The sequence below is a fragment of the Colias eurytheme genome, chromosome 17, assembly GCF_061535395.1.
Source record: "Colias eurytheme isolate Ceu_HAF_F1 chromosome 17, ilColEury1 Martin Lab GWU primary, whole genome shotgun sequence".
NCBI classification, from domain to species: domain Eukaryota; kingdom Metazoa; phylum Arthropoda; class Insecta; order Lepidoptera; family Pieridae; genus Colias; species Colias eurytheme.
In genome coordinates this window covers 3,873,809-3,901,741 of record NC_142996.1, presented here as the reverse complement: position 1 = coordinate 3,901,741, position 27,933 = coordinate 3,873,809, and the positions used below count along the sequence as shown (strand labels likewise).

The 27,933-nt window shown below is 30.7% G+C and overlaps 1 protein-coding gene across 1 annotated transcript; it reads left to right on the top strand.

The window, feature by feature from the left end:
- Nucleotides 1–2: 2 nt before the first annotated feature.
- On the top strand, nucleotides 3–26,803 carry LOC149901143 (estradiol 17-beta-dehydrogenase 11-like). Its single transcript, XM_090111806.1, has 7 exons — nucleotides 3–251; nucleotides 10,072–10,466; nucleotides 21,360–21,484; nucleotides 22,433–22,543; nucleotides 23,116–23,363; nucleotides 24,788–24,904; nucleotides 26,501–26,803. The coding sequence occupies exons 2-7, from the start codon at nucleotides 10,160–10,162 to the stop codon at nucleotides 26,664–26,666; spliced, it is 1,074 nt and encodes a 357-aa protein (XP_089967932.1). The 5' UTR covers nucleotides 3–251; nucleotides 10,072–10,159; the 3' UTR covers nucleotides 26,667–26,803.
- Nucleotides 26,804–27,933: the final 1,130 nt, after the last annotated feature.

The window sequence follows — 27,933 nt, the reverse complement described above, 5'->3', positions numbered from 1 at the left end:
TACGTTGATATGCTCAGTCACACAGTCGATTCACAGCATCGCGCGCTGTTGCCGGCCAGTTCGAAACAACGACCCAACAGCCGCGCGTAACGCGTTCCAAATTCGAAAATTAAAATTTTCATATTTTATGACAGTCTTTTGTCATCGTTATTTTCAAAATAAAATATAAAATTAATAAGTGAAAAAGTGCGTCAGGCTGATCATCTTTCCAAGTCCCAAATTACGAAAGTGCAAGAAAAATAATCGAATAGGTAAGTTTGAGCATGTAGTGTTAATTAAATGTTGTCATGTTAGGTAAACGTTTTCGCATAGTCCAGCAGATACCTACTATTGGAAAGTATTTCAAGGCGATCGCGGTTCTCAGTGTACTGACTTTGAATAAAACAAAATGTTCATGTTATCAGAAAATGAAACCCGAAACTACACAAAATTCGTTCATACTCTAAAAATTAACACTGAGCAAAACAGTACGTTAAGATTTTTATGGAGAAATAATTGTTTCTTTTTTGTGTAACTGTAGGAAATAGAAATTTGTTTCACCTTTATTCTTTACCATTCAAGCACTTGTTGGCCGTCGACGCCTTTCCAAACTTGACCTTATCATAACAATTGCCAAAAAATCAATTTATCAAATCAATAAAATAGGAAAGAATTTCGAACAGTAAAATTATCCTAATTATTAATTTATCAAAGCGGGTAGAAACGTTTTGATTTCAATATAACATTGGTAATGTAGTGTGGTAATCGAAATACGTACAACATTTAGCATTATTTTTATATTTTATGTTTTTAAAGTACCTTGTAAGTATTTGTAATTTATGTTATTCATTTTGATAATTTTTATTACTATGTTTCACCATCATATTAAATTTACAACACTAGTTTAATTATTGCGACACAGAAAATAGTTTCTTTCCTTCTAAGAAAATAATTATTGATTACTTAGGTAATTTTATTGTGTAGCCGACTATATCCAGAGACATCTGAAACATCTTATAATAACAATCTAACTAAACATACTTAATAGGTATATCTATTTATTTAATTTATGTATTTTCAAAGCATGAAATAATTGAGTAACTAGGTAAAGGTTTTTTGTCAGCGAAACCGGAAAATCACTGGAGGCTTTTAAACATAAAATAATAAATAAATAAGACCTAACTGACCGCCTCACAGATCACAGAAACAGTTGTTGACGCGTGAGCGTAACACCGGGGGGTCCTGGGTTCGATTCCCGGTGGAGACGAAGAGAAAAAAATGTCTCGGTCTGGCAGGATACAGAAGGCTGATCACCTACTTGTCCCTAAAAGAAAATCGATCAGTGAAACAGATGTATAATGCATCTGCCCCTTACCCCACTAGGGGACATGGGATCATCACATCACTTTTTTTAAAACATAAAAATTATAAATTAAAACAAAGTTAAAACTTAAATGTATTACAATGTAAATGTAGCACAATGTATGTTTTGTAAATCATCGTTTCTGAAAATAACTAGTCCGGTTAGTCTACAAGCGATATTGCGATTACAAAATTACTTTTATTTACATTTGCGAAATTTGTTAAAACCAGCTGAGAGCGTATCTTCTGTAGGCCATGGGCATATTGTTTTACAAACATTTTAAAAGTAGATTGTCAAGTTTTTGGGTTAATTATGTAATAAGGATGAGTTTTTAATGGCATACTACCTACATAATATATAAATAAACTAGTGATGCAAATTTGACAAAAACTTAAATTAGCAGAATTTTAAGGTAATAGCGAAAAAACCCAACCTGTAATCCATGACATAAAATTATCATTAAACGCTACGCCGGTTTTTCATATAATTTATAATTTTCATATAAATTCTTTTCCGTCCATTTTCCAAGAATTTTCTGTACCAACCTTTTCCTGTCAATAACGAGCATAACATAAAAAATCAGTTTACAGCTGCTAGCCTCAACTGATGATCACACAATGCGGAAATATGTTATTAAGAGTAAATTTACTTTTTATTATTTTACTAAATTACAGTTTCTTTGAAAGAAAAAGCAATTTCCCGCCAAAATATTGATTATCGTTGTATATTTGATGCATAGGTTCCCAGCTATGATCAGGTGTAAGCGAGTTATCGCATTAGGCAATAGTGAAGGCCGTCTGGTATTCGCCTAGCCTCTAGTAAGTACTCGTTTAGTATTTACTATAGAGGATATATTTTGAGACTCATTCAACAGTTTTGGAGAAATAAATGAAAATTATGTGTATTGTTGATGATGAACTAATTGAAAATTACTGCGTTTCATAAAAAGCATAAAAAATGATGGATTTTTCGCAATATTTATGATTATTTAAACGGCTATGGCTCATATATTTTGCTCAATTTGCACTTGCCAAATAAGAATTAATTACCCTTAATTTTTATTTTATAATTACATACCTACATCAAAATTATTTTACAAAAACGGAACGAAATAATATGTTTTCTGAAAATAAAAACTTAATTATCTTTACATTTACTTATCTACCTATGTAGGAATATTAAATAAAACGTTAATCTTTATTCATATTGTATGCCATTTATAATTTTTTGTGACATAAATTTTCTGTCAAAATGTCAATTAGAACGTAACTACTTATAGTAATTTTTTCTTGTGACCGAAATTTTTTGTGCTTAAATATTTATATAACGTTATTTACGTATATAAATTAACGTATCCTATGAGTTAATATAATATTCACTGATAACAAATTATACAAAACAAAGTTATAGAAAGAACAAATGCTACGAATTAATCCGCTGGTCAATTAAAATTAAAACTTAATCTCTATTTCCCTTTTCTAATTCTTGCTTTTTCGTTTTAATTATTGTAAAGAGAAGGTTCTTATAAAAAAAATTCAGGAAGTTTTTGAACTTTTTAACCGACGCGAACGTTCACATTTACGTCATTAGTTTTCAGTATGAAGCATTTTTTCTTCATAACATTTTAATTCCTGCTTCTTTGAAGGTTCGTTTTTGCCATTTTGATTAAATCTTAAATCTTTTACCTACTTAAAATAAAAATATTTATGTACTTCATTTACATAATAAGATTGAATGCATCATGCATACATAAATTACATCACCTATATCACGTATAACTTAGACTACTTGATAATATCGATACCATATTATATACTTTTTAATATTTTATCATAAAATACAAACATAAAAATTATATTTAGTTATTGTATCCCTAATCTCAATGTTAGAAGGGAGTTGCAATTTATATGCAAAAGTCATCATTCTTCTAGATTGAATAAGATTAAAAACATTATAAATATGAATATATCACAATTATTGCATATCTAAAGCAATTAAATCTTAAAATATAAAAGACTCAATGATAATAATTGTTGGGTAATTTGTATTGATAGTTAATATTGTGGGTCAATGCCGGCGTTGCGTACGTGTTTGCCTTTTTGATTGCTATAAATTGTTAATCCTTGGAAAGGAGTTTACCCTTAAAACCGCTATTTGTTTTTGATATACTTATTTATCAATTAACAATAAAATTAATTTAAGCAATGAATTATTAATTCCTGACCTTAGGTGTGGTAAATGTTTTTTACTTTATAAGGACGTTTATTTTTTGAACAATTGGGTAGTAATTTTTTTCACTTTTGATTTTAATCGTTAACGAATCCTTATTAATTATGAACACATATTTGATGAGGGTTGTTTTTTTGTAATTTTGTACCTTTTTCAAAAGCTTATTCAATTAAGTAGGTATTTGTACAGAAAATTTCTACTAAAACATACAATAAAATTGTGCGTTTATTAAATATATAATTCAAATGAACATCGTTTAGAGAAAGTATGAGAGAAAGTTCATAAAAAGAAAAGAAATGCCTAAATTGACCTTACACTTGTTCTACTTCAAAAACAGGTTTGTCAAATTGTTAATATTTATAATCTTGAGGCTTTATGGCCTACTCTATGTGATGTATCGAGTTATTGAAGATGCTAAAGAAATGTATTTTCTTTAAAGATAACATTCAGTGACAATATTACAGACAGTCAAGAAATCGAAACTCTATAATTGAGAACGTGATGATGTATATCTCTGCTTAATATGATTTAATTATCACAAACTGTAGTGTTTAACTGGCAGGTTTTATTTATAATGATGCAGTAATTATAAATTCTTCATCGGAACACGTTTTGGTGAATGGTTTGTTGCGTGCGAAAACGACTGACTGCGCCTACGTCATAGTTGTAAGTATATCCGATATAAATAATTGGCTTTTTATTACCTAGCAAAACATTTGTTTCTATAAAAACATTATTATTTGACCTTTAACAAATAACTCGATAATAATAAATACGAGTTATAGCAAGTTACTAATAGTAGCAGTAAGTAATTATTTATCTGTGGTAAAAACATAAATGATTAATCTGTTACGGTTCGCAGCTCTCGGTAAATACTGCATCACACCTCATGCAAATGAAAATAATAAAAATCTACACACAAAACTGCAAACACACTTGGTGTATAGTACTTTATTATTCACCAAAGTGCTAATTTATGTTAAAACATGTACAATACAATTCATTGATAACTTTTTGGCAGAGTATTTGTGCCGTTTGAGTAATTTTATATACCTACGTAACTAGGGTACGTTACGCATTACTTACTTCCTAACTTCCTGTTTAAATTTGCTGCCTTTATTTACACTTAACCCAGTTACGATCCTGTGATAACACTTACAAGAATAATATACACAAAACGTAGTCCCCTGAGGTTAACATTTATAACATGGCAGGTTAATTACACGCCGACATTTCACTTGTCTGGTAGGTTTCCTGGAAGAATGTAATTGACTCTGTAAAAGCATTTATTCACTTTGTCTACATTCGTAAAATTTACTTTGTAGGTACTTGACTCCTACAATTTACTTTGTACTTGACCATATACTTTTTGCCAGTATAATGTTTCGCCAAGTTCGATCTCTTGAAAAGCGGATACCCGAATATTATTTTATATTTTTAAAACATCGCTGCAAAAAGTATAATTAATAGCCAGTTTCAGAAATTAACATACGATGGAGGTAAATACCTTTTATTCATTTAAATCATCATCTAACTCAGACATAATCGAACAACTTGTTCATTCGATTATTTGTTAAAGTTGTTTTGGCTATGGATAGAAACAGTTAAAAAATATAAAATATATATTCATTTACATTCGTATATTAATTTACATTCATTCATTCGGTCGTTCACCTGCGTAAACTGTCAAAAAAATCCTAACGGCTAACCTTACTCCAAACTCATATTTTTAATAGCCACCTACATCTTACTCAAATAGTTGTGAAATTATTATAACACATGCTGAGATCGTTATAAATTATAAATTATTATTAAATATCCGCAGTGATGAAACTATTGGTACTAAAAATGATATTTGGGATTATTGCACACCTGTCCTTCACCGTATCACAACCGTATCTTGACTTAGTTATGTAATTTACTAATTGTGAAAAGCTATAATTCATACGATCTATTGGTATAATTAGCACATTTTCAGCTAAAAGTGTTACGCATCTGTGCTAATTAGGCAACTGTCACGTGAATGCTAACATGATGACGTACATATGTTATGATGTTTCTTTTGTTTAGGGTACCTTTTACGTAAAGATAATAATTATGATCTGCACCATCGTATTATACCTAACGAATATTAAAGTTTCTTACCATCTATCTATATGCTGTTTTAGTTTGAAAATGATTACACAATAACCTAAAAAACCTTAAATTTCGAAACGGATCTAGATAAAATATAATATATTACGAAAATTCACTATATATGTATACATACAGACTGATTAATGGCGTCTGTATCTATGTGGAAAAGGACGGTCCATCTGACACAAAAATTTACATGAATTTATTGAGAATGATTTATTTTTACAATAATACTATGAATAAAAATGTATTTTTTACATAGAGCTCATATAATATTGACGTAATATTACAAAACTGGTACCCCTTGGCACCATAACTTATAAACAGTAGAAATAACACGTTACAAGAAAGAGCCACAATCGGTTATCAAATATCCCTTTAGGGCGTTTAGGCAAAGAGCATTGTGTTAAATATGTTGTAATATTTGGCCATTGTACGTCATTGTATTCGTCATAAATATTTGTTTATACGGAAAACATTGTATTGAACCTCGACAAAAGGACACCATCGTCATACCACGGTCACGGTGAACCTCGACAAAAGGACACCATCGCCATACCTAAGCATGACCCAACTTATATAAGTAGTTGTACCTTTTAAGGTTAATGTGCAAAGGGCAAAAAAAATCCTAGACTTGTAAAACATTAATTATTACCTGCCTGTTTGCAAGTATGTACATATTTAGCATAATAACATAGTAAAAATGTTTCACTTGCAATATGCTAAACGTATCAAATATATTGGGAAGTCTGAAACTTTACTAATTCTATTACAAAAGAAGTTATTTAAACAAAAACGAGTTTTGCAAACAAGTTCATTGTTTTTTTTCAAATCTCGTAGTTACCTACTCATATATTATGAATTTATGAGTTATGACTCTAACTAAATTAATTATATCTAATAGTAAAGTTAAGCAATGATTGTGTATGTGAAGCTACAACACGGACTTTATCTTCCTCATAATAAGGGCGATTATTCTACCAATCTGAAAAAAGAAGTGTTAAAGTTCAAATTCGTGTAGAGAAGATATTTCTTATACACTTTGCGTCAAAGGCACGTGCGTCAATGAACTACACATTGTGTCGGAACAAGGAGGTATCCGTATATACCTAGAGGTATTAACAGAGCCCAAGTAGGTATTTTAATTTTATTTTGAATAAACGAGGCTTTCCTTTCACTGACTGATCAATATTATCTTTAGCCTGTATCTATATCTGATATCCCTTCTTAGGCACCGACTTAGTATTATTTTAAAAGTAAATTCGTAGGACAATACCTACATAGATTATAAACAAAAGTGATTGTATTGAGTTACGAATTAAATGGGTTTGCTAATAATTGTCCCATTATAAGGCTAGACTTATTGTGTTAGTATTGAATTTGTTTATGGAGATACAATGGATAACCTTCACGCCGGTGTATTGTACGAGATCGTAAATAAAGGTCTCGTACACTTGTTTCTATGTGCACAGTGTTCAATATTCATTACTTATTAATTTATTCGTTTGTTTACAAACAACGGACGGAATTGTAACGGTGTTAACTGTTCAATTTATTGAATAAATCAATTGTCTTATTTGACATACGAATATTTTATGTATAATTTAATTTATGACAATTTATAACCTAATGGATGTAATTAAGTACTTAATCGTTAAAAGTCACATCCTGTATAGGTATGCCCATTCATTAAAAATTAAATGAATGCTTGCCCAATCGCCACAGGCAAGTATAACCACGTAGCAATGATAAGCTTACGAGTAGAAGGTACACACTGTGTAGTAACTAGTAAGATAGCATTTACGCTAAGGTACATATAGATTTGCTATTAAGCCATTCAGCCATTCAGCTATAATCATTCAAGGATAATTTGAATAAAATAACTGAGCAATTACTATTTGTAAATGCTAACCTCCAAAGAGACTTATCTAGCTTATGTACATAAAGAAGTGCCAAATATTGGAGGCGGCACAATCAAAACAACGCTAATACATTAACGCAATAATTATTGCTGCCACTGAACATTCGCAAATATCATAATGACCTTCGGCTGATGACGGAACCAAGCCTTACAGTTTGTCTATTCATAGGGTTGTCAAAGGTGATGATATGGAAGATTGGCGTTTGCAAATGCATGATGCTGTGGCATGATGTTTGTTTTAACTACAATATAGACTGTATTCTGACACAGTGTATCTAAGACTTTTGCTCGCATTCTTCCAGATAAAAATAGAACACTATAACAATATAATTAAAGATGATTTCGAAAATATTATCTAGTTGGACTCCAGAACTTTCTTTGCTTTTCTGGAGTAACATGTCCCAATTAAGCATTTGATTAAGATTGGTTATTAATTGATGATATATTTTTTTAATTGAGACTGTGTCATTAGTGACATTAGACTTAGTGTGTTTGTTTTTATTTTCGTAGAGTAGGTACATATCGAAAAATGAAAACTATTCGAAGTTCTCAGAACATCCATCAGTGCAACAAATTTCTGTAATTAATCGGTTCCGTACTGCCTTAGAACAGAAGAAAGAAGTGTTCCTTTTAAATTATTCTATATTTATTATTTTTATATTAATAAAAATATGTGAAAACCCTAGTTTAAGCACAGTTTGTGCAATGATATTGCGCTGTCGACCGACGATAGGTTGCGACATGGTCGTCGACGTATGAAGGAGTAAACGACTAGCTTCTACCATACCACCATTCTGTACCACGTTCCATGTCAATGATTCATTTAAAAATATCAGTACCTGTCTCGTACACAAAAATTAGCGCCTAAGGCGCTCAATACAATTAAAGTGCTCTTTTAACATCCAATAAAACATGTTCATATCTATTCGTATTCAAGAAAATGTATTGCGCAGATATTCAACAATTATTATGTAACCTCGAGTTATAAAGTATATTGCAATTTAAATGTATTTATAAAATGTAATATGTATTTACTATTTCTCACCTTATAAAAAATTATAGTATAAATTATGTCGAAAATAAAGCAAGAGTAAAGAAAAGATAAAACAATGATTAATATAAAAGTTATTGTATTCTGTATTTAGAGATTGGTGTGAAGTGATTTCCATTGTGTCCGCTGAGTAGGCACTGCATGTTTTAAAATTGCGTGCACTGTGTGTTACATCCGATGCGATTCATTTTCAACGTTGATTTATTCTACATACATATGCGTTCATAATTAAATAAAAAAAAGTTGCGAGACACGTTAAGAAATGTCTTATAGGTACTACCTACACATGATATTTTTTTTAAACATCGGAAATAGGTTTATGGAACTCATTTTTATCACACTTAGAAGCATACCTACTAATCTGTGCTACTAATTCATTAAAACTTTTCAATGTAGGTAAAGCTTTATGCATATCATACCGGGTAACCGGACTATATAAATTTTAACCCATTGAGCCCCGTATGGCCCGATCCGTCCTCGACACAATAGATTTTCTATTGTGTCTGTGATTCCGGGGCCTGAGTTATTATGTACAAATATTTACCTACCTTCATGATAATTTTTCATAGCAAGGAACAAAACAATGTCCAAAAGGGCATTAGACAGTGCCGAATTTCTCGGATATTCAAAGGAAATTGTCAAGGGCAAAGGACCGGTCCAACAAGTTCTGCAAACACATAAATATTTTGTAACAGAGACTTTTGACAAGGTTATAATTATAATATTTCAAATGCATGATATCTTAGTCCATCGTCCCAGTTTCACAACATAATGTTATAATGGAATTTTTTATATGCAAGAATATACCTAATTGTAAATATAATTGTAACCCCATCTATATATACATATTTTGTGCGTTTTTAACTTAGAAATCTTAGAATACAATATACACTAAACATTAAAATAAAAACCTCGCAAAATTTTATAAATGCGTCCATTATCACTACATAGTATAAAACAAAGTCGCTTTCTGTGTCCCTATGTCCCTTTGTATGCTTAAATCTTTAAAACAACGCAACGGATTTTGATGCGGTTTTTTTAATAGATAGAGTGATTCAAGAGGAAGGTTTTAGTATATATAATTTATTAGGTTTAAGTCAAAGCGGGCGAAGCCGCGGGCGGTAAGCTAGTTAGATATAATACAGCTAACGTTAGAATTGAAACTAATTTCACGAAGACGCGTGATTTCCAAATGATTTAATCTTCGCTATTAAAAACGAATTAAGGTCAGAATGAGCCCTCAGTATTCACTTTATATTCGTTAAATGTGACATTCTACAAATGACCCACTTTAGTATAGGTCTAGAATTTATTATCTAAATAAAAATTATTTACATGAGCTTCCATTTGTACTTAGTAGATAATATTTAATACTGTTTTTGTTTCTTTCAGATAACAAATGCCAATGTGGTAATGACTAACGGGACACGTGTAACAGGAACCATACACATATAATACCTAAGTAAAAACAATCAAAAACATGTCGACGGAAACTCAAGAGTACGTTAATGGCATGAGGCCGGGCCCTTTGACGAGGGAGATACCAGATTGCATGAGAAACAAATACACCTTGATCCAATCAATTTTCGACCTAATTGTAACGTTGGTGACAGTTATAGGATATCTGTTTCAAGGAATATACAGATCGATCATAGGGAAGCCGAAAAAAGACCTGAAGGGTCGAATTGCCTTGATCACGGGCGGGGGCGGCGGTCTGGGAAGCCTTATTGCCTTGCGACTCGCGAGGCTCGGATGTGTGGTTGTGCTATGGGATATAAATAAACAAGGTTAGTAATCATCATATATCATCATTGTTTATAGAACCGTCTATTCTGGGATATTTTGAATTCATATATTCAGCACGTTTTCGAAATTTGCATTACAATCACCTTTTTTGCTACATTAGCATAATTGTTACGACTTAAAAAAAATAGTTTGTTTATTTAACAGTTTAAAAAGATTATGAATATTTCTAACTGGTGATTCATTATTAAAAAGATATAGGTAGATATGTGTATTATAGGGTTTTAATTATTTTTATTGAATCTTATAAGTACTTTAAATGCAATCTTTAAATAAAACGAGGTCGAATTTCCGTTTATTATCAAGTTGGTCACCTTACACCTTTAATAAATTGAAAGAGATTTAAAACACTCAAACTGCATTGAAAAATACTTATATATTGAAGAACACACCATATTTTAAAATTATTGTTTATGTTATCCATGTAATCTCTATGTTATATCATCACCATTACTAAATAGTTTAATATTCAACTGACCTTGCACTAATCGTTTTGAGTTTACAAGACAGAAAAAGTATACACGTTTTACTAACACGGCTTGTCTTGACCTACAAATAGTAGGCAGATATATTGCAAATGCATCTCTAAATTTTATGGTTCATTTATTTATGCGTTAATCGTTTGGAAAGTCGGTGAAGTTTATTAACTTCTGTCTGTAGTGATCATTAAAGCCGTCTTATATTCATTTATATACAGTAAAATTTTCTGGCTTTCTTTAATGTTTACGAATTGCAATCGATTTTAGATTTAGAATACTTTTAACTACTCGATAGTCTATAAATTGATAAATGTTCTACGCCTATTTATAGGCATAAAGTTTATTTAATTCAACCTTACCATTTTGGTTTGTCCTTTATATATTTTGAGTAGCCTTTTTTAGTAATTAAACCAGAACAGAAGCTTTTAAATGCAGCTGTTATTTCCATATTGGCACACATTGATTTTTTTTAATTGACAGCTCTGTATGCATAATTATTTTTAAATCAGGTACCAAAATTAAACAGCTTATGTTTATTCCGACCAAAATAAAAATTGTTTGTTAAATATTTAATCATCCGTTATAATAAGACCTCAAATGCTGCTAACTATGGTAGAAATAGGTATAAAAATTGATAACGTTTATTGCAGGCGAGTATGAAAATGTTCATGAATGGTATTGTTTAAAATTAGTACATATGTTTATAAGCATACTTATAATACATATTATGGTAAGAAAGGGCTGGCTCCGTACTTAAAGTAATCTTCTATGTATGTATTACATGTATGGTTTTTATTACGGATCAAAATATCCACTTTGTTATAATTTTTTTAATATTTATCATTAATTCACATGAGACTGACTGAACTATATCAAAGTCAAGCAGCGGAACACAATTTTATTTGATTTTAATTGTTTTGTGAAATCTTGCGATTGTATCTTGCATATGTTCGGTTATATTTTGCAAATGTTCCATAATACATATTTATATTGCATACAACGTACTTGGAATTAAAATCATTATTTAAAATAATTAATTACGTTTTGCAACCCTATTTTTATTCGTCAATAAAAATAGAGATGAGAGCACTAAGACAATAAAAAGTAAAAATATTACGTTAATGAACAAAAAAATAATTATTATTTCCGTCGTTATTATGTGTAAATTGCTTTATAAATACTGTTTTTAAATCTTTTAGCGTAAAGTTTTATGACCGTACTCGTTCCGGTTCCTGATTGTGTTAAAAAATCCTAAATAAAATATTGCCTAGGCACATTTATTATTCACACAAGTAGGTATGTATAACAAATTACTAATCCCTCTGTAAGAATTAACTACATAATAATTCTTCTTTTTATTTCAACAGTGAAAAGTATAGAAAATACAATTGTCCATCATAATAAAATTAATACATCATGCACTATTAATATGAACTAATGCATTTTGTAATGTTTTATTATTATGTCACGACTCCAACTTACATAATTATATGTATAACTCAGCGTAAATTCATAGATAAAACAAAAGAACGTGACTTGGTGTCCAAGTATATTTATAATCTTAAAAATAAGAAATTTTCATAAAATCATTGTTATCTGAAAGAAGAAAGAAGAATATTATCCATTTTACGTATGAATCGAACATTATATTGTAGGCATACAGCATTTATTTGTATGATTATTTACGTAGATAGCCAATATATCAGGCATGATGTGGTTATTTCATAATGTAAGATAAAAAAATATGACTTATTTTTAGATCATATCACGTTTTATTACATTTGGTCCTACCACTTTCAATCTACTTTAAGGAATAGGTACTTAACGGTACTATGATAGACGGTAACTATTTTATAGTTATTTGGATGCAATCGATTAATGCGTAGGTATCTACTAGGTAAATCAAACTTTTCGCGGTCACTGTTATGTAATAAATATAGCATTGAGATGCGAGAATTATAGACCGTAACAAAATATGACAGCATGAAACAAAGAAATAATAAGACTGCCTATTATAGTAATTTGGATGTTACGTAAGTAGCGAAATACACATTTTCGTCGTGGCCGTAGTTCGAACATGTCACGCGAACCTTTATTCTCTTGTCTGTTATTTTGTTCCGAAAAATGTTACAAAAATGCCAACAAGTGGAGTTTAACAATACCATAACTTATATACAGGTTCTTAAACAAAACCATGGTCATTGTGCCAGTGTGTACCAGATTAGTCATCGATCTCTTTATAAAGTACAGAAGTCGTTAAAAATTACATAGGTACAAAAACGATTATTAAGTCACTAGCTGCGCTCCGTGATAATATATAGCCTATAGCCTTCCTCGATAAATGGGCTATCGAACACCGAAATAAATTTTTAAAATCGGACCAGTATAGTTCTTGAGATTAGCGCGTTAAAACAAACAAACAAACAAGGAAGGAGGAAGATTATAGGCTATATATCATCATGCTACTAGTAAAATATTTTTTTTTTAAATTTTATGATGTATTTGCCCCTGAAAACTGAATGATGATGGCACTTGGCGCCATAATTGTTCTAACAAGGATGTGAACACAACATATTTTTCAACTTTATATAAATCTATTGTTTCTAGAAGACGTAGGTATAATTAAGTAGTCGTTACTAAACTGTTATTAAACGATTATCTCATGGTACTAATAATAATTGCTTGTCACAAATTATAATATATATTATATTATTTTATTATATTATTATTTTTATTATATTTTATTTTATTATATTATTATTATTATTTTTTTATTAATTATAATTATATATTATATTATTTTATTATATTATTACGTTAAGATTATTTTCATCTCGTATCTACAATAACGAATGCATGCGAGTTGAGGTCGTGTATAAAACTGTTCAAAGAGATCAAGGTGTTCTCGTTAATTTTATTTGTAAATACAAAATTATAATATACAGTGGACTGCATGAGAATTACGTAGTACATACTTATATATATCAAACATGGAAAACAATAAAATATTAAAGTCAACAAAGTTACGGAAAAACTAATTAATCATCTTTATCACACAAATGTAAATAGCAATTTAAGCAGTAATCTGCTACCAATTATGTATAAAAATATATTATGTATATGTACTTATATAAATATAAAGAGCAATAGCAAAAAACAATGACTGTATTGTAAAAATATAAAATAATTCATGTATAATTTGCAAAAGTGTTATTGAATAACGTAGGAGTTATCTCTGAGAGAGAGTAGTTTGAAAATATGAATATTCTAACGAGCGATGGCTACAAGCTCTATATCGTAAAATTAAAACGGTTCATGGCTATTTTATCACGGATATATAACCACAGAATATATGGGATATAACTCTGAAACGAGCTATCTAGTAATAAAACTACCCTATCAAACAAATATTAAAATTAATTTTACTTTCAATTTTCAAATACATAACTATAATATTCGTAAACATTTTAAAATAATATGCTTATGCATGCTTTACAATATTTGGCATAATAAACGTTCGAAGTAGATAAGAGTAATCAAAATAACCTTTAACTCCAATACTTTCCATCTTTTGTTCACGTGAAGTGAAGATAAGTTACAAATATAATATTTGTTTAACAGTTCCTCAAGTAAACGGTCCCTCGTTTATGTAGAGAAAGGCGTAAATATACTGAATGAAAATTTACTTTGTAAACTTACACGCTCAATACGTAACAGAATGCATCTCCATAATATTCGCCTATTGACGTTTGTCATTGAATATCTAGAAACTGAGCGTCGAGACAAACGTCAAAACGTAAAGGAATAGAATCCGCTTTCGATACTAATTGACATAAGCGTATGATGTTTTGCTAAGGATTTGTTAATATAATCTGAAGATAATAGAATAATAGTTCCATATTTATAATTAACTAGCGGTCCGCCCCGGCTTCGCCCGTGGTACATGTTTACGTTTTCTCTACATAAGAACCATCCTCGTACTTCAAGGAATATAATAAAAAAAGAATTATCGAAATAGGTTCAGCCGTTCTCGAGTTATGCGCTTACCAACACATTTTGCGATTCATTTTTATATTTATAATTAATAAAGTTAAGGAAATGAATGCGACAGGCCAACATGGCATGTGCAATAATTATGGATGAGAGAATAAATGCAGTTTTATTTAATAAAATTCCAATTATATATAGGTATTGCTGTACTATATCCACACTAAGTATAGTATATTGATATTGCTGTACTACTAGGAAGTACTAAATATAAATTATAAGAACAAATTTCTGAATGTGAATGGTAATCTTTTTAACGAGGTACTAAAGACAAACAAATAAAAAATATTATATTTATATAGGTACCCGATCAATTTTAAAAATACCGAGGTATTCATTCCGTAAAATATTAGTAGGTAATCTGAGTTAATTTCATCGTAGCTCAGTTTACTTAGGCATTACGAGAATACTTTATGCAAGGTAAATAATGTAACTGTTTATTTTATTGTATACTAATGCACTGTAATTACTTATAGCTTGCTAATGGTCATCATGATTATAAACAATTAAATGGCTAGATTGTGTAACATCCGTTAGTTTTATTTAACTTTGCTATATTAAAAACAGTTATTTATTATTATATTGGACTTGGACATAAGTTCAAATAAGTAAAAAAATAGAAAGAGTATTGTTTATCCGTAAAATTCAAGGTACATATAAATGTGCATATTATGCTGACAAAAGTATCTTGGTTTCTTTCCATTTATACGACGAAAGTAAACAATTAGTACTAATTATTTGGCTTGTTCGTGTAAGTTATCGATTAACCTGAGTGTGTGATATGGGGGATGTATAATTATTTCACGAACACTTAAGAGTCTAAATGAGAAAAGTGGCGACATCAGTAAATGTAAATTAAGGAAATCAGTATAAAATTGATCTTAAATATTCCACCGAACTGTGAACATTTCTTATCTATTGGGCAGTCACTATCAAACACAACTAACAAGACGTCGACATCATTACAAGAGGCAGAAACTGTGACTAATTTGATTTTAGGTCTTTTTGACTTTCAAGCGTGTTCTACATACGTTTTTACGTTGCGTAAAGTGCAATTTGTTCCAGTTCTATGGTACACGTAGTACGTACATCAGCATGCGCATAAATACTACAAAACGCAATTATTTAAATATTTCTAGCAAGGTTTATATGTTCTTATATATATAGACAATTTTAATACAGCTTGTATAAACCTCGAGATGTCATGCATATATTATGGTAATTCCTTAGAACCTTCAATGTACAAAGATATATTGACGGAAATCCAAAACTAGAAACATTTAGGTGGTTCTGAATGTCCCCGTCAAGGGGGGACGCCCTTGTGCATGTCGCTACCAGGGTGAACCTTCAGATCACCCCCGCGTCCGCGTTAAAATGTAGAAGCCCTTCTGGCTAACATTGAGAGACACCACACAAAAAAAAAAAGTGGTTCTGAATTAACACCATATATTATTAGGCTTTAAAAAAATCACACAATTTAATTCTAATTACCTATGCACATATTTTCAAGTTGACTTCGTTTTGGAATACCTCTTTTAATTTTATGAAAGCACTTACCCGATTAAACTGTCCATTAAATTTTTGAAGTGAAACTTCTTTATTAAGTTTCAGTATCGTTCGTAAAACATTAAAGTATGAACAGTCTTTCTTCATTCGTCAAGTCATTTTTATCTTTTAAAAGTGTTTCAAACCAACCCTTATCAGAAAGCGATTTACATAATGATATATTTGCCTTCTTTCTTTATATTGATGATGTAAAATAACTACTTATAAGTCTGTTATTTTGTAAGGCTGGATGGTCGTGTATAAATTGGCGGTTGACAAATAATAGCCTCTTCCCTAGTAAGTATTGATTCCATTTTCTAAACATGTTTACCTGTATTTTTAAGCGTGTAAGTTCTCTGTGTATAGTCACAGAATAATAACTAGTAGCTGGTATAGTTAAAACATTCTAAAACAAAAAAAAATATATGTAAGTACGTACATGTTTTTGTTTTTTGTCGTATGACGTATCTTCATATTATATGCAACCTTATAATATTACTTAGACCTTGGAATTTCCAATGTTTTTTTATAATTCGAAGTAGGCCTTCATAGAATTTTGGAGTTTTTGTTGAAAATTGAGGCATAATAATAATATATTATGTAGATTTTAAACATTTACGATAATTTCTTAGTATTTTTCTGTTTATAGAGTTGATTCATGGAATTTTATCGAATCAACACGTAAAATGATGACAATATTTTTTTCTTGATGTTGTTTTTTTATAAAGATCATTGAATTGAAACGTAGCGAAAACGTTACAATTTTCATGAGTATATTTTATAAAATCGGGTTTCTATTATTATTTATTATTGTTTTTTGTACATTATATTTGAGATATTAATTGTTTTACGGGGTAAATGTTCAAGGTAAGCTGGATAGTTTACAATTATTTTGCAAGTGGAACGCGTTCATTGATTGGAACAACGCACCAAGTGTAGTGGGCCAAGATCGGTTACGAAATAATCTTTTTTTAATTAAAAAATACATTCTATTGAACATGTTTACAGCCTGCAATTGCACCATATATAGATGTAGATAGCTGTATAGATATAGTATGTACGCCTGCCTCACGTATCCAAAGATATCTCGGCAAATTGAAAATTGTGAAAGGTAACATTTTTACGAAATTGTATCTATTTTTACCTTTTGATATTGATCAAAATGGTTCAAATTCGAACAGAGTATGGAAGTTGTACATCATTGTGCATGTCTTACTTTTAAATATTTAGTTAGCACTTCCACTGCCAATTAAATCTTGAAGATTTATATTACTTGAATCATGCAAGGGAGCAAAAATTTAAAATATTTTTGAAGTGAAACTTCTGCACGTTGACAGTAAATTTCAAGGTCGCGTCATAGCAATACCGTCACGTTATGGAGTAAGGCGACGATTTTGGTAGGTATCTTTGAATCTTGCCGAAGAAGTTTCACTTCTGACACGTGTGCTCGGCACACATGCTCTGTTTTTGTTTATTTGGATTTAGTATGTTCGTCAAAACATTTTTTAATATTCCCGTTATCTTTCGAGCTTCTGTCCTCATTAGATTCAAAACTTGAAAATCGTAGGTCAAAAAACTTAAAGCACGGCATCGGACAAGATTATAAAATGACGAAGCTATTATTATATTATGACGTTATAAATCATCACCATATGTTAATAATTTTGACTTCATACGAATATTTTCATTGACCAGTTTGGGAATTACTGAGAGATAAAAAACGCAATAGTAGATAAGATTACTATAGTGGTAAATATTAATTAAAGGTTACCGCGGTAATTTTCAGCCAGAAGTAGCAATCTCTATATAAAACACACTTTTGAGTCTTGTATTCAGTACTATTTTTTGTCATAAAAGATGAAGAGGAGAGATATTCCTTATTATACTCGTATTAAAAAATTAATTGTTTCTTAGAGGTAACTAATAATAACTTTTTGGGCCAACAATTGCTGTTAACGAGCGAGATGACAAACAATATTTTTGATACAAACGTGAGTTAGCCGATCTATTCGTATCATCCGTGAGAAACAGTAGTTATCATGAGCTATGGTCACGCTTCAAAGATCAATCTCGTTACAGAAGTGGTTTCTTGCGAAACTAGGAAAGGAACGCGCCAATGAACAGTGAATAAGTGTTCTATAATTGTATAAGAGGTAGGAAATATATATGTACCTGTAACATATTATATTGAGAATGTAGGAAAGTAGGTAGGTATCACCGACGACTTCTAAAGACATGGCTGAATCATGCCTGTGAAAATGTTAAATTAAGGAACAATAAAATCGCCATCTTTAGAATCTGTATCTATATATCTTTTTAAATGTTCTGGTTTACAGCATTTTATTAAAATTTATCGATTCATTCCTCCTTATGTCTAACGTACTAAACCTTTGTATTGGACAATTACGAACACGAAATACATTGTACAAAGGCAGACGATAATTATCTCGCTGCAATAGAATTCTTAACTCACAATGAGCAAATACAGCTGAGTGTTTAATTAACATGTTGTGCTTGAACTCTTTCATTAAACAAAACTACTTAATGTGTTCCTATTCACGATCGATTCACACATAACAGTAATGTGTAAAGAAAGCTGTATTTAACCGTTAAGCTATGAAGATATTTTGATAAAAAAGCTGAGAAGTGTTTCGCGCCAGAACATTGTTAGTGGCTCTTACCCAAATTAAACAGAATATACTTGTTTATAAAGAAGCAAGCAACAAATTGTCTGTTGATTGGCGTATTAAATGTCAGAATAAAACAAATAAAAATCACTGACCTGAAAAGACGGGGGGAATCAGTATAGGTATAAAAGCTAAATAAAAAAAGGGTCTGTAATCTGTAAGATAAATTAAAGATATCCTAATAATTCTGATTAATTAGGAAATATAAAACATTCAAACGGATTTCATGTAAAAATATATTTAATTTTTCTTGTATTAATAAAAGTAATAACACTGTTTTAAAAGTTTAACCTTGTACTTTGTTACAGTTGTTCTACTATAAATAAAAGTTACGTACCAAGGGCTATAAACCTTTATGGGTACTTTCAAGCGATATTTAAATGAAAATATAAAATAGCCACGTACAGACAGCAACCAAGGTAATTGTCAATGTTATTATAGAAAGTTAATGCCTTCCAACCTGCAATTTACAATGTCACTGAACTTATTACAGTTTTCTTGAAAGTCTAGATAATTGCGGTAAGTAGATAAGTACATACAATATACATAGTTAGTTAGTTAGTTAGTTTTTTTTCAATAGTTATATTCGTTGTGAAATATTTAAATTTTATTTAATTATACGCCAGTTGTTTTTCCTGTAACAAGCAATATGGTAAGGAGTATTTTTCTCGTAGGCTTTATATGTTGAACTACAAACAAGTTTGTATCTACTCTAGAATAAACAGAAAAAATATAATTGTCCTAAAGGGTACTGTAGAGTCGTCGAAAAAAACAAATAAAGCTAATAGTACCGACTGAATAACGTGCATTTCTGGTCTTAGTGCATTTATAGCTTATAATTTTAAAAAGGTCAGATGATAATAATTTTCATTATAGTAAACATGTTATTTGAGATGCATCTGGGTGAGTTAAAGGTAGAATAGATTAACATTCTTGTTATTTATATGAGGGAATCTAAAACGTAAAACCTTAGCGCGTAAAACAATTTGGTAAATTCTATAAAATAGGCATGAAATAACTTTACATATACACAAATTATTATTATTCTCATGTCCAATGTTTTGTATTAAAACTAAAAAGTATTAATATTTTATACGCTTTACATTTTTTATGGAGATTAATTTTCCGTTATTTTATAATCGTTTTTCGCCGATGATATATTATGGCAAATTTCATACTTTTTGTATTTGCATAGGTATATTTCTTTAATCATAATTTATTATTCTGTCGAAATAATGGTCTTTTTGCAATTAAATATTATTTAAATTTATTTTGCACACAAGTTCAAAGCTTAATTTTATTTTTTCCGCATGTCAATAACCTTTCTTATTTTTTATTAAACTGTAAATAATATTACTTATGTATTTTCCATTTGTAAATAAGCTGTTAATCTATGTTATACCTCACGAATATTGTATCCGTTATATTAATTTCATCCTCTGAAGTTACAATGGGCACAAAGCAAGGTTTTCTATTTGTGTTTGCACCGCTGGATCATTATAGTTATTACCTTTGATTGCTTTCATAATAACGCATTCAAGAACCCGATATATCTAGTACAATGGGGTGTGGATATTCAAAGCTAATGGCTAGGCATTATTTGCGTATCAATAGATAATCAAGATTGTAAAAGTAGTTTATAACAGGCGAAGTAAGATAACAAAAAAAAATATCTTTTTTTTCTTTTAATAATCGGAAATTTTAGTTGTTGTTTATATAAATATGCGTTTCAGTATGAATATGCTTTACTACTAATTGACGGTTTAAACTAGGTAATAAATTATACGGCAATTACGGATTCGATCATTGACCGACCAGCAAATGTATCAGTAGGCCAATGTGAACAAAGAATTATGTGAATCTACGAAAACCTCAAACTATAAATAGTAAAATATTTTACGTATTATATAATTATTATCTAGTACATACAGAATAACGGTGTAGGTATGTATAATTTAATTTTTAACACACTTTTATAAGGTTCATCTATATGTTTAACCGACTCCTATACATCGATTTTTACCCACTTAAAATTAAAAGAAAATGCCTATTTCAGATAAGTTTTAATGGATTTGAAATTTTGAAGCTGTTTTTCAAAATCAACGTTTTTGTTTCATAGGACTTGAAGACACAGTGAAACTAGTCAAAGGCATCGGAGGAAAATGCTACGGTTATGTCGTAGACTTAGCCGCTCGGGAGGACATCTACCGAGTTGCCGACCAAGTGCGAAAGGACGTGGGAAATGTAAAAATTATACCTTTTTATTGCAACACATAACACAAACAGTTTTCTTAATATTGCATTAGTTGGGAACCTTTTAATTAGTGTAGAAACACAGATAACATTCAACGATCACTAATATACGAAATATTTAGTAAATACAAATACTTACAAATAAAGAAGATTCGTTCAAGGTTCAAGTTTTAATTAACTCAAGTTACATATATTATCTATTAGCATACATAATAAGAATGCAATGTTTATGTTAATTATTACCTACATAACAATTTCACGAAATCGTTTGAGTGTGAGAAATACTTACGCTTACAAAAACAACATTATGGAGATTCTCGTAAATAAGACAATCTTAAAGTGGGAATGAAAATGATATTATTGCATTAATGTGTGTGTGTTAATGTGTATAAGAATGGATTATTTTTCAAAATATATACCATAAACTTAGGTACCTAATTAAAATTTTAACTGATTTGATTTTATTCCTGAGAAAAGATGATTGCAAAAAATATATGTATATCAATTGTTAGCTAAGTGTAGGTATATAAAAAAATCATAGCTTCTATTTATGTGTGAGAAAAACCTAATTTGAAATATCACATGATATCTTGAATCTTGCTTTATTATAAGCAAGACATTCCACATAATTACTACTTAATCCTTTTGTTTTAATGCTGTTTGTCTCTACATTTTTAGGACCGTTCTCAAGGTAATGTTATTTACGATACTCTTGATTTCCTAAGATAATAGATACCAAAGGTTTAACTACCAGCTTATTATATAATTTTTAATCAAATTATTATGGTCTTCGAAATCTTCGAAATATAATACATATACATATATTATTATTATGTAATAACTTTTCATGATATTTTTGTGATATTTTTAATATAAATAGTGTCGTAAAATTATCTAGAATGTTTTTGTGAAACTAAAGAATTATTATTAAAATTATAGGTATCCCTTCTCGTGAACAACGCGGGTGTAGTATCTGGTATGTACCTCCTTGATACACCGGACCATCTCATCCAAAGGACGTTTGATGTGAACATCTTGGCTCATTTCTGGGTAAGTCATTTCTTTTATCATTGATTTATTTTTATCCCATTATTTATATCCAAGTGTATTTTAATATAATATGTGGTAATCATAATCATTATTGTGTAAAACTAATTATGAAAAATAGAGTTACTCCATTTTATGTTATTCAAGGTCTCCGAAACAGAATAACAGTTATGTATAAGTTATAACTTATGAGCATCTATCGTAAAAATTATAAATTTAAATGAAATAAACTCATGCAAGTAAACACAGCTGATAGGTACCTAATTTAGAATCACAATATATTATAACAGTAGGTGTAACAGTATTCTCTTTGTCAAAACTTTATTTCTAGGATACATTTGATAGCTAAATCTATAGGTATCAAAATCAATTTCTTACACACAGTAAAAGCGTTTATCCCAGACATGATGGAAAGCAACGATGGGCATATTGTGACCATAGCGCCATTTTGCAAATACATAATTCCTAAATAACTCCTTATCTCATATTTTACTTTATTCAAGGAATCATTTTGATTCGAGTTTATCATATTTTAACAACATACAATAATATACAACAATAAACATCTCTTACAGACAGTAAAAGCGTTTATCCCAGACATGATCGAAAGCAACGACGGGCATATAGTGACCATAGCGTCCATGGCCGGGCACGTGGGCGTCCCCAAATTGGTCGACTATTGCGCGTCCAAATCCGCCGCGTGTGGGTTCGATGAAGCCCTTAATGTGGAACTGGAGTCCAAGGGAATAAAAGGCGTCCATACGTCACTCATCTGCCCGTACTTTATTAGAGCTACGGGAATGTTTGAAGAAGTTAACTCCAGGTAAGTGTTTTATGTGTTTTAATGATTTGCTAGTTCCTAACTTCTGGATCTGAATTAAACTGGATTAAAAGTAAATGTTTAAAACATAGTAAGTATATGTTAATCCCTTATCCCGTTTGAGATTTTTAGGGGCCGTATTTATATTATTTTCCAATAATATAACAATGACTCTAGTTAAAAATTAGTATTTATTCATTTGTTAGTCAATTTTATTCATGAAAAAGCTTCATACCTATATGAATCATGGAAGAAAAAAAATATGTAGTAAGTTAGTAATTTATTCTGTATAGTAAGTACAGTATGCTTTTTATATTAAAAACAATAACAAATCATAAAAAATACCCACGTATCAAATGAAATTCCATAGATATTTCCTATTATGCCGGCTGTGCACACTCGCCGAGACACACCGAGACAGGCCGAGAACGAGTATGTACATGGTGGCATTCGTCTTGTCTCGCTCTCTCGTGTCTCGCCTCGGTTGTCTCGGTTACTGGTCGGTTTTTTGCGCCCGAGTCAAAGGGTCTCGTTGAGTCTCGCGAGGCAAACGAGAGCGAGCATGTACACACTTGTTCAGTTAGTTGCTCGCTGACGTTATTTATGAACGCACGTGTTTCACTATGTGGTCTAATGAACGAGAATTACAGTTTTTGGAGTGTTATCAAACAGAACCTTTTTTATGGAACTTATTTTTTATGGATTTATTTTAAATTGGCCAGAAGGTTCTGCCACCAACTCAGCCAATTGATTTTCCATTGTACTTCTGAAACAAAGAAGCATTTCTATTGATTCCTTAAAAATACAATAAAATACATTATTCAGGAAGTTTTTATATTTATTTCCCTGTTTCTACTGCGGTGCATGGTAATCATCCACCATCTTCTTTTTCTCCATGGTTTGAGAATTTTTTTTTATAGTAAATGTTTAAAAAATTATAATAGCTCACGGCACAAAGACAAATAGCAGCAGCTTTTTCTACGTCCATTCTCGTGTAAGTCTTCAGTTCAAATGTTAGAACGAGTGTGTACAGGCATGCTCTCGACGAGAGTCTTTTCGGCCGAGGCTCTCGACGAGAGGCTCTCGACGAGTGTGTACAGCCGCGGTTAGAATTGCGTAGTATTTGAGCTTTGACTATCCAATTATACCAGAAGGTATGTTTATCGTAGGTATTTTAATTATGCAGGTATGTATTTGTCAAGTTTTTTTATATTATGTGTGAATGTATGTCATTATGTGGGTACATAATATTATGTTTATTATGATACACTTTGCTTGATTCGATCTATCATAATGATATTGAAAATGATGGAGTGAAAAAGAGGGTAGAAATTGGTATGAATGCGGAACGTGTCATCTATCTGAAAACTAGAGCAAAGTACACTATTACGAAAAAAAATCATTAAATATATACAAAATGTTTCCAGGATCGTCCCTCAGTTGAACTCCAATGACGTGGCGGATCGCGTGGTGTACGCGATACGGACCAACGAGCGGCTCGCCATGATACCCGCATACTTCAGACTTTTGCTGCCTTTCAAATGGTAAATATGTTTGTGTTTTTATTTAATTATAATCAAATTTGTCTGTTTGTTGGGTTTAGTAATCCATATGGAAAATAGTCTAGTTGAACTTACTATATTGTTGAAACTTTATCTATCTACATATATTAGGTACATAAATAGTTAAGCGTTTCTAGCGACATATAGGTAAATAAAGTAGTACAAATTAACTAATTTGTTTGGGTTTATCTTAGAAAGTATCAAATTTAGACTTGGGATTAGACCTGTAAGAAAAATAGGCCATTACAAGTGTTTTGTCAAAACAAAATCGAAGTGGGCTCAATCTGTTTCCAATTTCAATTGGTTCAATTTATATGATAATGTGTAATTAGTGTATGAAAATTGAAGCAAAACCGCAGACGGCAGCTAGTGTTATATAAATGTTGAAAAATCAACCACATTGCGTAAAAGTATTGCAATTTGTATGAACTGACAGAGACTGGTTTTTAGAATATTCATATTGCAATCAAACATAAAATTTCACTAATGGAAAGTTTTGGCTCCAAAGGAAATAAACATAAGTTGACATAAGTTTAAGGAAAAAAAAATAACAGTGAGTCATTTCCTCATTTTGACAATTTTTTGAACTTGAGAATATAAGTTTATTTCCTATTCACGGGTAAACCGTAAAACGGAACAAATTTGCACATTGACTTCTTTTAAAAGGAATTCTCAAGCAACGTCGGTTACTGTAAACAGGAAGGAAACAATACCTTGAATCGTTTTTAAACATTATTGATTATTATTAATTACATATTTGACACGGTGCTAGAAACTTTTTTAGTAATTAAAGTTAAAAAATTCTTATGAAAGAATTATAAATTCACACATAGTATCATTCGCAGAATTGAGTTTCTTGACCCTGGTTGAATAATAACAATAACATAAAAATAAAACAATATAAACTTATGTTTATTGTGGATACCATAAAACTACCATACCGGGCTTATGAAATGGCAATATAAATAAACTTTATCTCCAATCTTGTAATTTACAAAACTGCATACAACGTCGTAAATGACGCGATACATAGCTACTCAGTCTTGACCTAAAACATTTTGAAGGCCTTGGCTGAGGTCAATGAAATCTTAATAGATTTCGTGTTTATACTTTATACCTGCAGTCGTTAAATTCTATATCTAGAAACTAGATCGATAAAAATTATAAATATTGAGATTGTATAATTAGCTGGGTTTTCTTGATTGATAAAATGTGCAAATGTAACTTAATACAAAAGAATCTTTATGAATTGGAATATGTACGTACATTTTCGTAACTACTAAATGCGAAAATTTGTATGAAACTTGGTAGAAAGACTGAGATCTAAAAATTTAAATTTACTTTAGTAGTTTTTATTCCGAAAACGGGAATTATGGAGGTTTTCCTATACTATGCGGGCGAAGCCGCGGGCGGAAAGCTACTTATACTTTCGTACTTATTATTATATTGTAAACAGTTAAAATTTATATTCTTCACTTCTTAACCATATCTCAAGAACATGCATGCCGTTTTAAAGATAAGTAACATACAACGTAACAACAACAAAGGTAAGTAGATAACAATACATAAACATTGCAGGATTGTCCCATGGGCATGCACGTCCGAAATGATCCGCGGTCTCGTGCCGGACGCGATGCCCGCGCCCATGCCCATGCCCAAACACAAATTGGACGCGCCCACGCCCGGAAAGGACTCGCGTCCAATGACTTTAGTCCCACCCGCTAGACACGACCGACATGTCTGACCATGCTCTAATCTTATTTTATTCGAATGATGAATAAGGGTGCTTTTCCTCCAATAATGTACGAGGATGGAAGGAATGTGTTTGTAAATAACCAATCATATCGCTTCATTTAATTTGAAGTTAAGCGTTTAGCGTTAGAAGCGATACTATTGGGTAGTATTTAAACAAGTGACTGTAAATTAAAGTTTTAGTTATCAAAAATAATTAATTGGGGTAACAGAATTACTAAGTGAGCGACTGACTGCGAGCGATGAAAAATTAAGAGATCAGCAACTAACAAACATTAATTTACGTTACTTAAAATACAAAATGAGCAGCTTCATAATATTTGAGCGACCTAATATTAATTGTTTGAGTGACAAAATTACGTCTTGTATTATATTCATTATTTGGCATATGATTTATTTATACTGAGTGGCATTTTATCTTAATCAAGGTATTTCGAATAGAAAAATCACTTTGAAAAATACTATAATGGACAGAGTAGGTACTATCAGTTCAATTTGTTTTTGAAAGTTTTATCAAATAACTATTTAAACAATTTATTCTAGTGTTTTTAGTCGCTCTAGATGAGCGTAATTTAGTCGCTCACTTAGTAATCTATTCGCTCAACTAGTAATTTAGTCGCTCATATAGTAATGTAATCACACAGTTAGAATTCTAATTGTATATCAAATGGATTAATCACAATCCTCCTTTAGTACGCTCAATCTGTATTTTATTATCAATTAATATTCGTTGCTTGTTTAGTTTATTTGTCGATTACTCAAATTCATACCGCTCAAGTTATTAAATCAGTATCTCTTAATCAGTCGCTCACTTTATTTTCAGTCGCTCGTTTTATTATTCCCCGATACTATTGGTAATTTACAAACACATTCCTCGCTTACACATCCTCGCACATTATTGGTGGAGAAACTCTAAGTGACATATCACACTAGCGGATTGCGAGCGGTTTCAAAGCGGAGCGGGTGCGCAACGAATACGTTGCGGTTGCGCAGCGAATTCGTTGCGGACGCGTGGCAGATGCGCAACGTTTACGTCGCAGTCATGTACACTCATTAACAAAATGGAATCCGTGCTGGTTGTTACTTATAACTTGTGATAGTATAATAATTATGAGATCATTATTTTTTACGAGTTTCATAACATGTTAATGTTTAGGGTATTGTTTTATCTATTAAATCTTGGTCGAAATGCAATCAGATAACTTAATTGCTCATTAAGAAAGTTCATTAGTGAAATAAATGTTAAAGCTCCTTAACTA

Excerpts from the sequence above, each read along its gene's own strand:
- LOC149901143 (XM_090111806.1), top strand. The coding sequence starts at position 10,160 with ATGTCGACGGAAACTCAAGAGTACGTTAATGGCATGAGGCCGGGCCCT. Across the intron at positions 23,364-24,787 it reads TTTGAAGAAGTTAACTCCAG|GATCGTCCCTCAGTTGAACT; the intron begins GTAAGTGTTTTA and ends AAATGTTTCCAG. Across the intron at positions 24,905-26,500 it reads CTTTTGCTGCCTTTCAAATG|GATTGTCCCATGGGCATGCA; the intron begins GTAAATATGTTT and ends TAAACATTGCAG.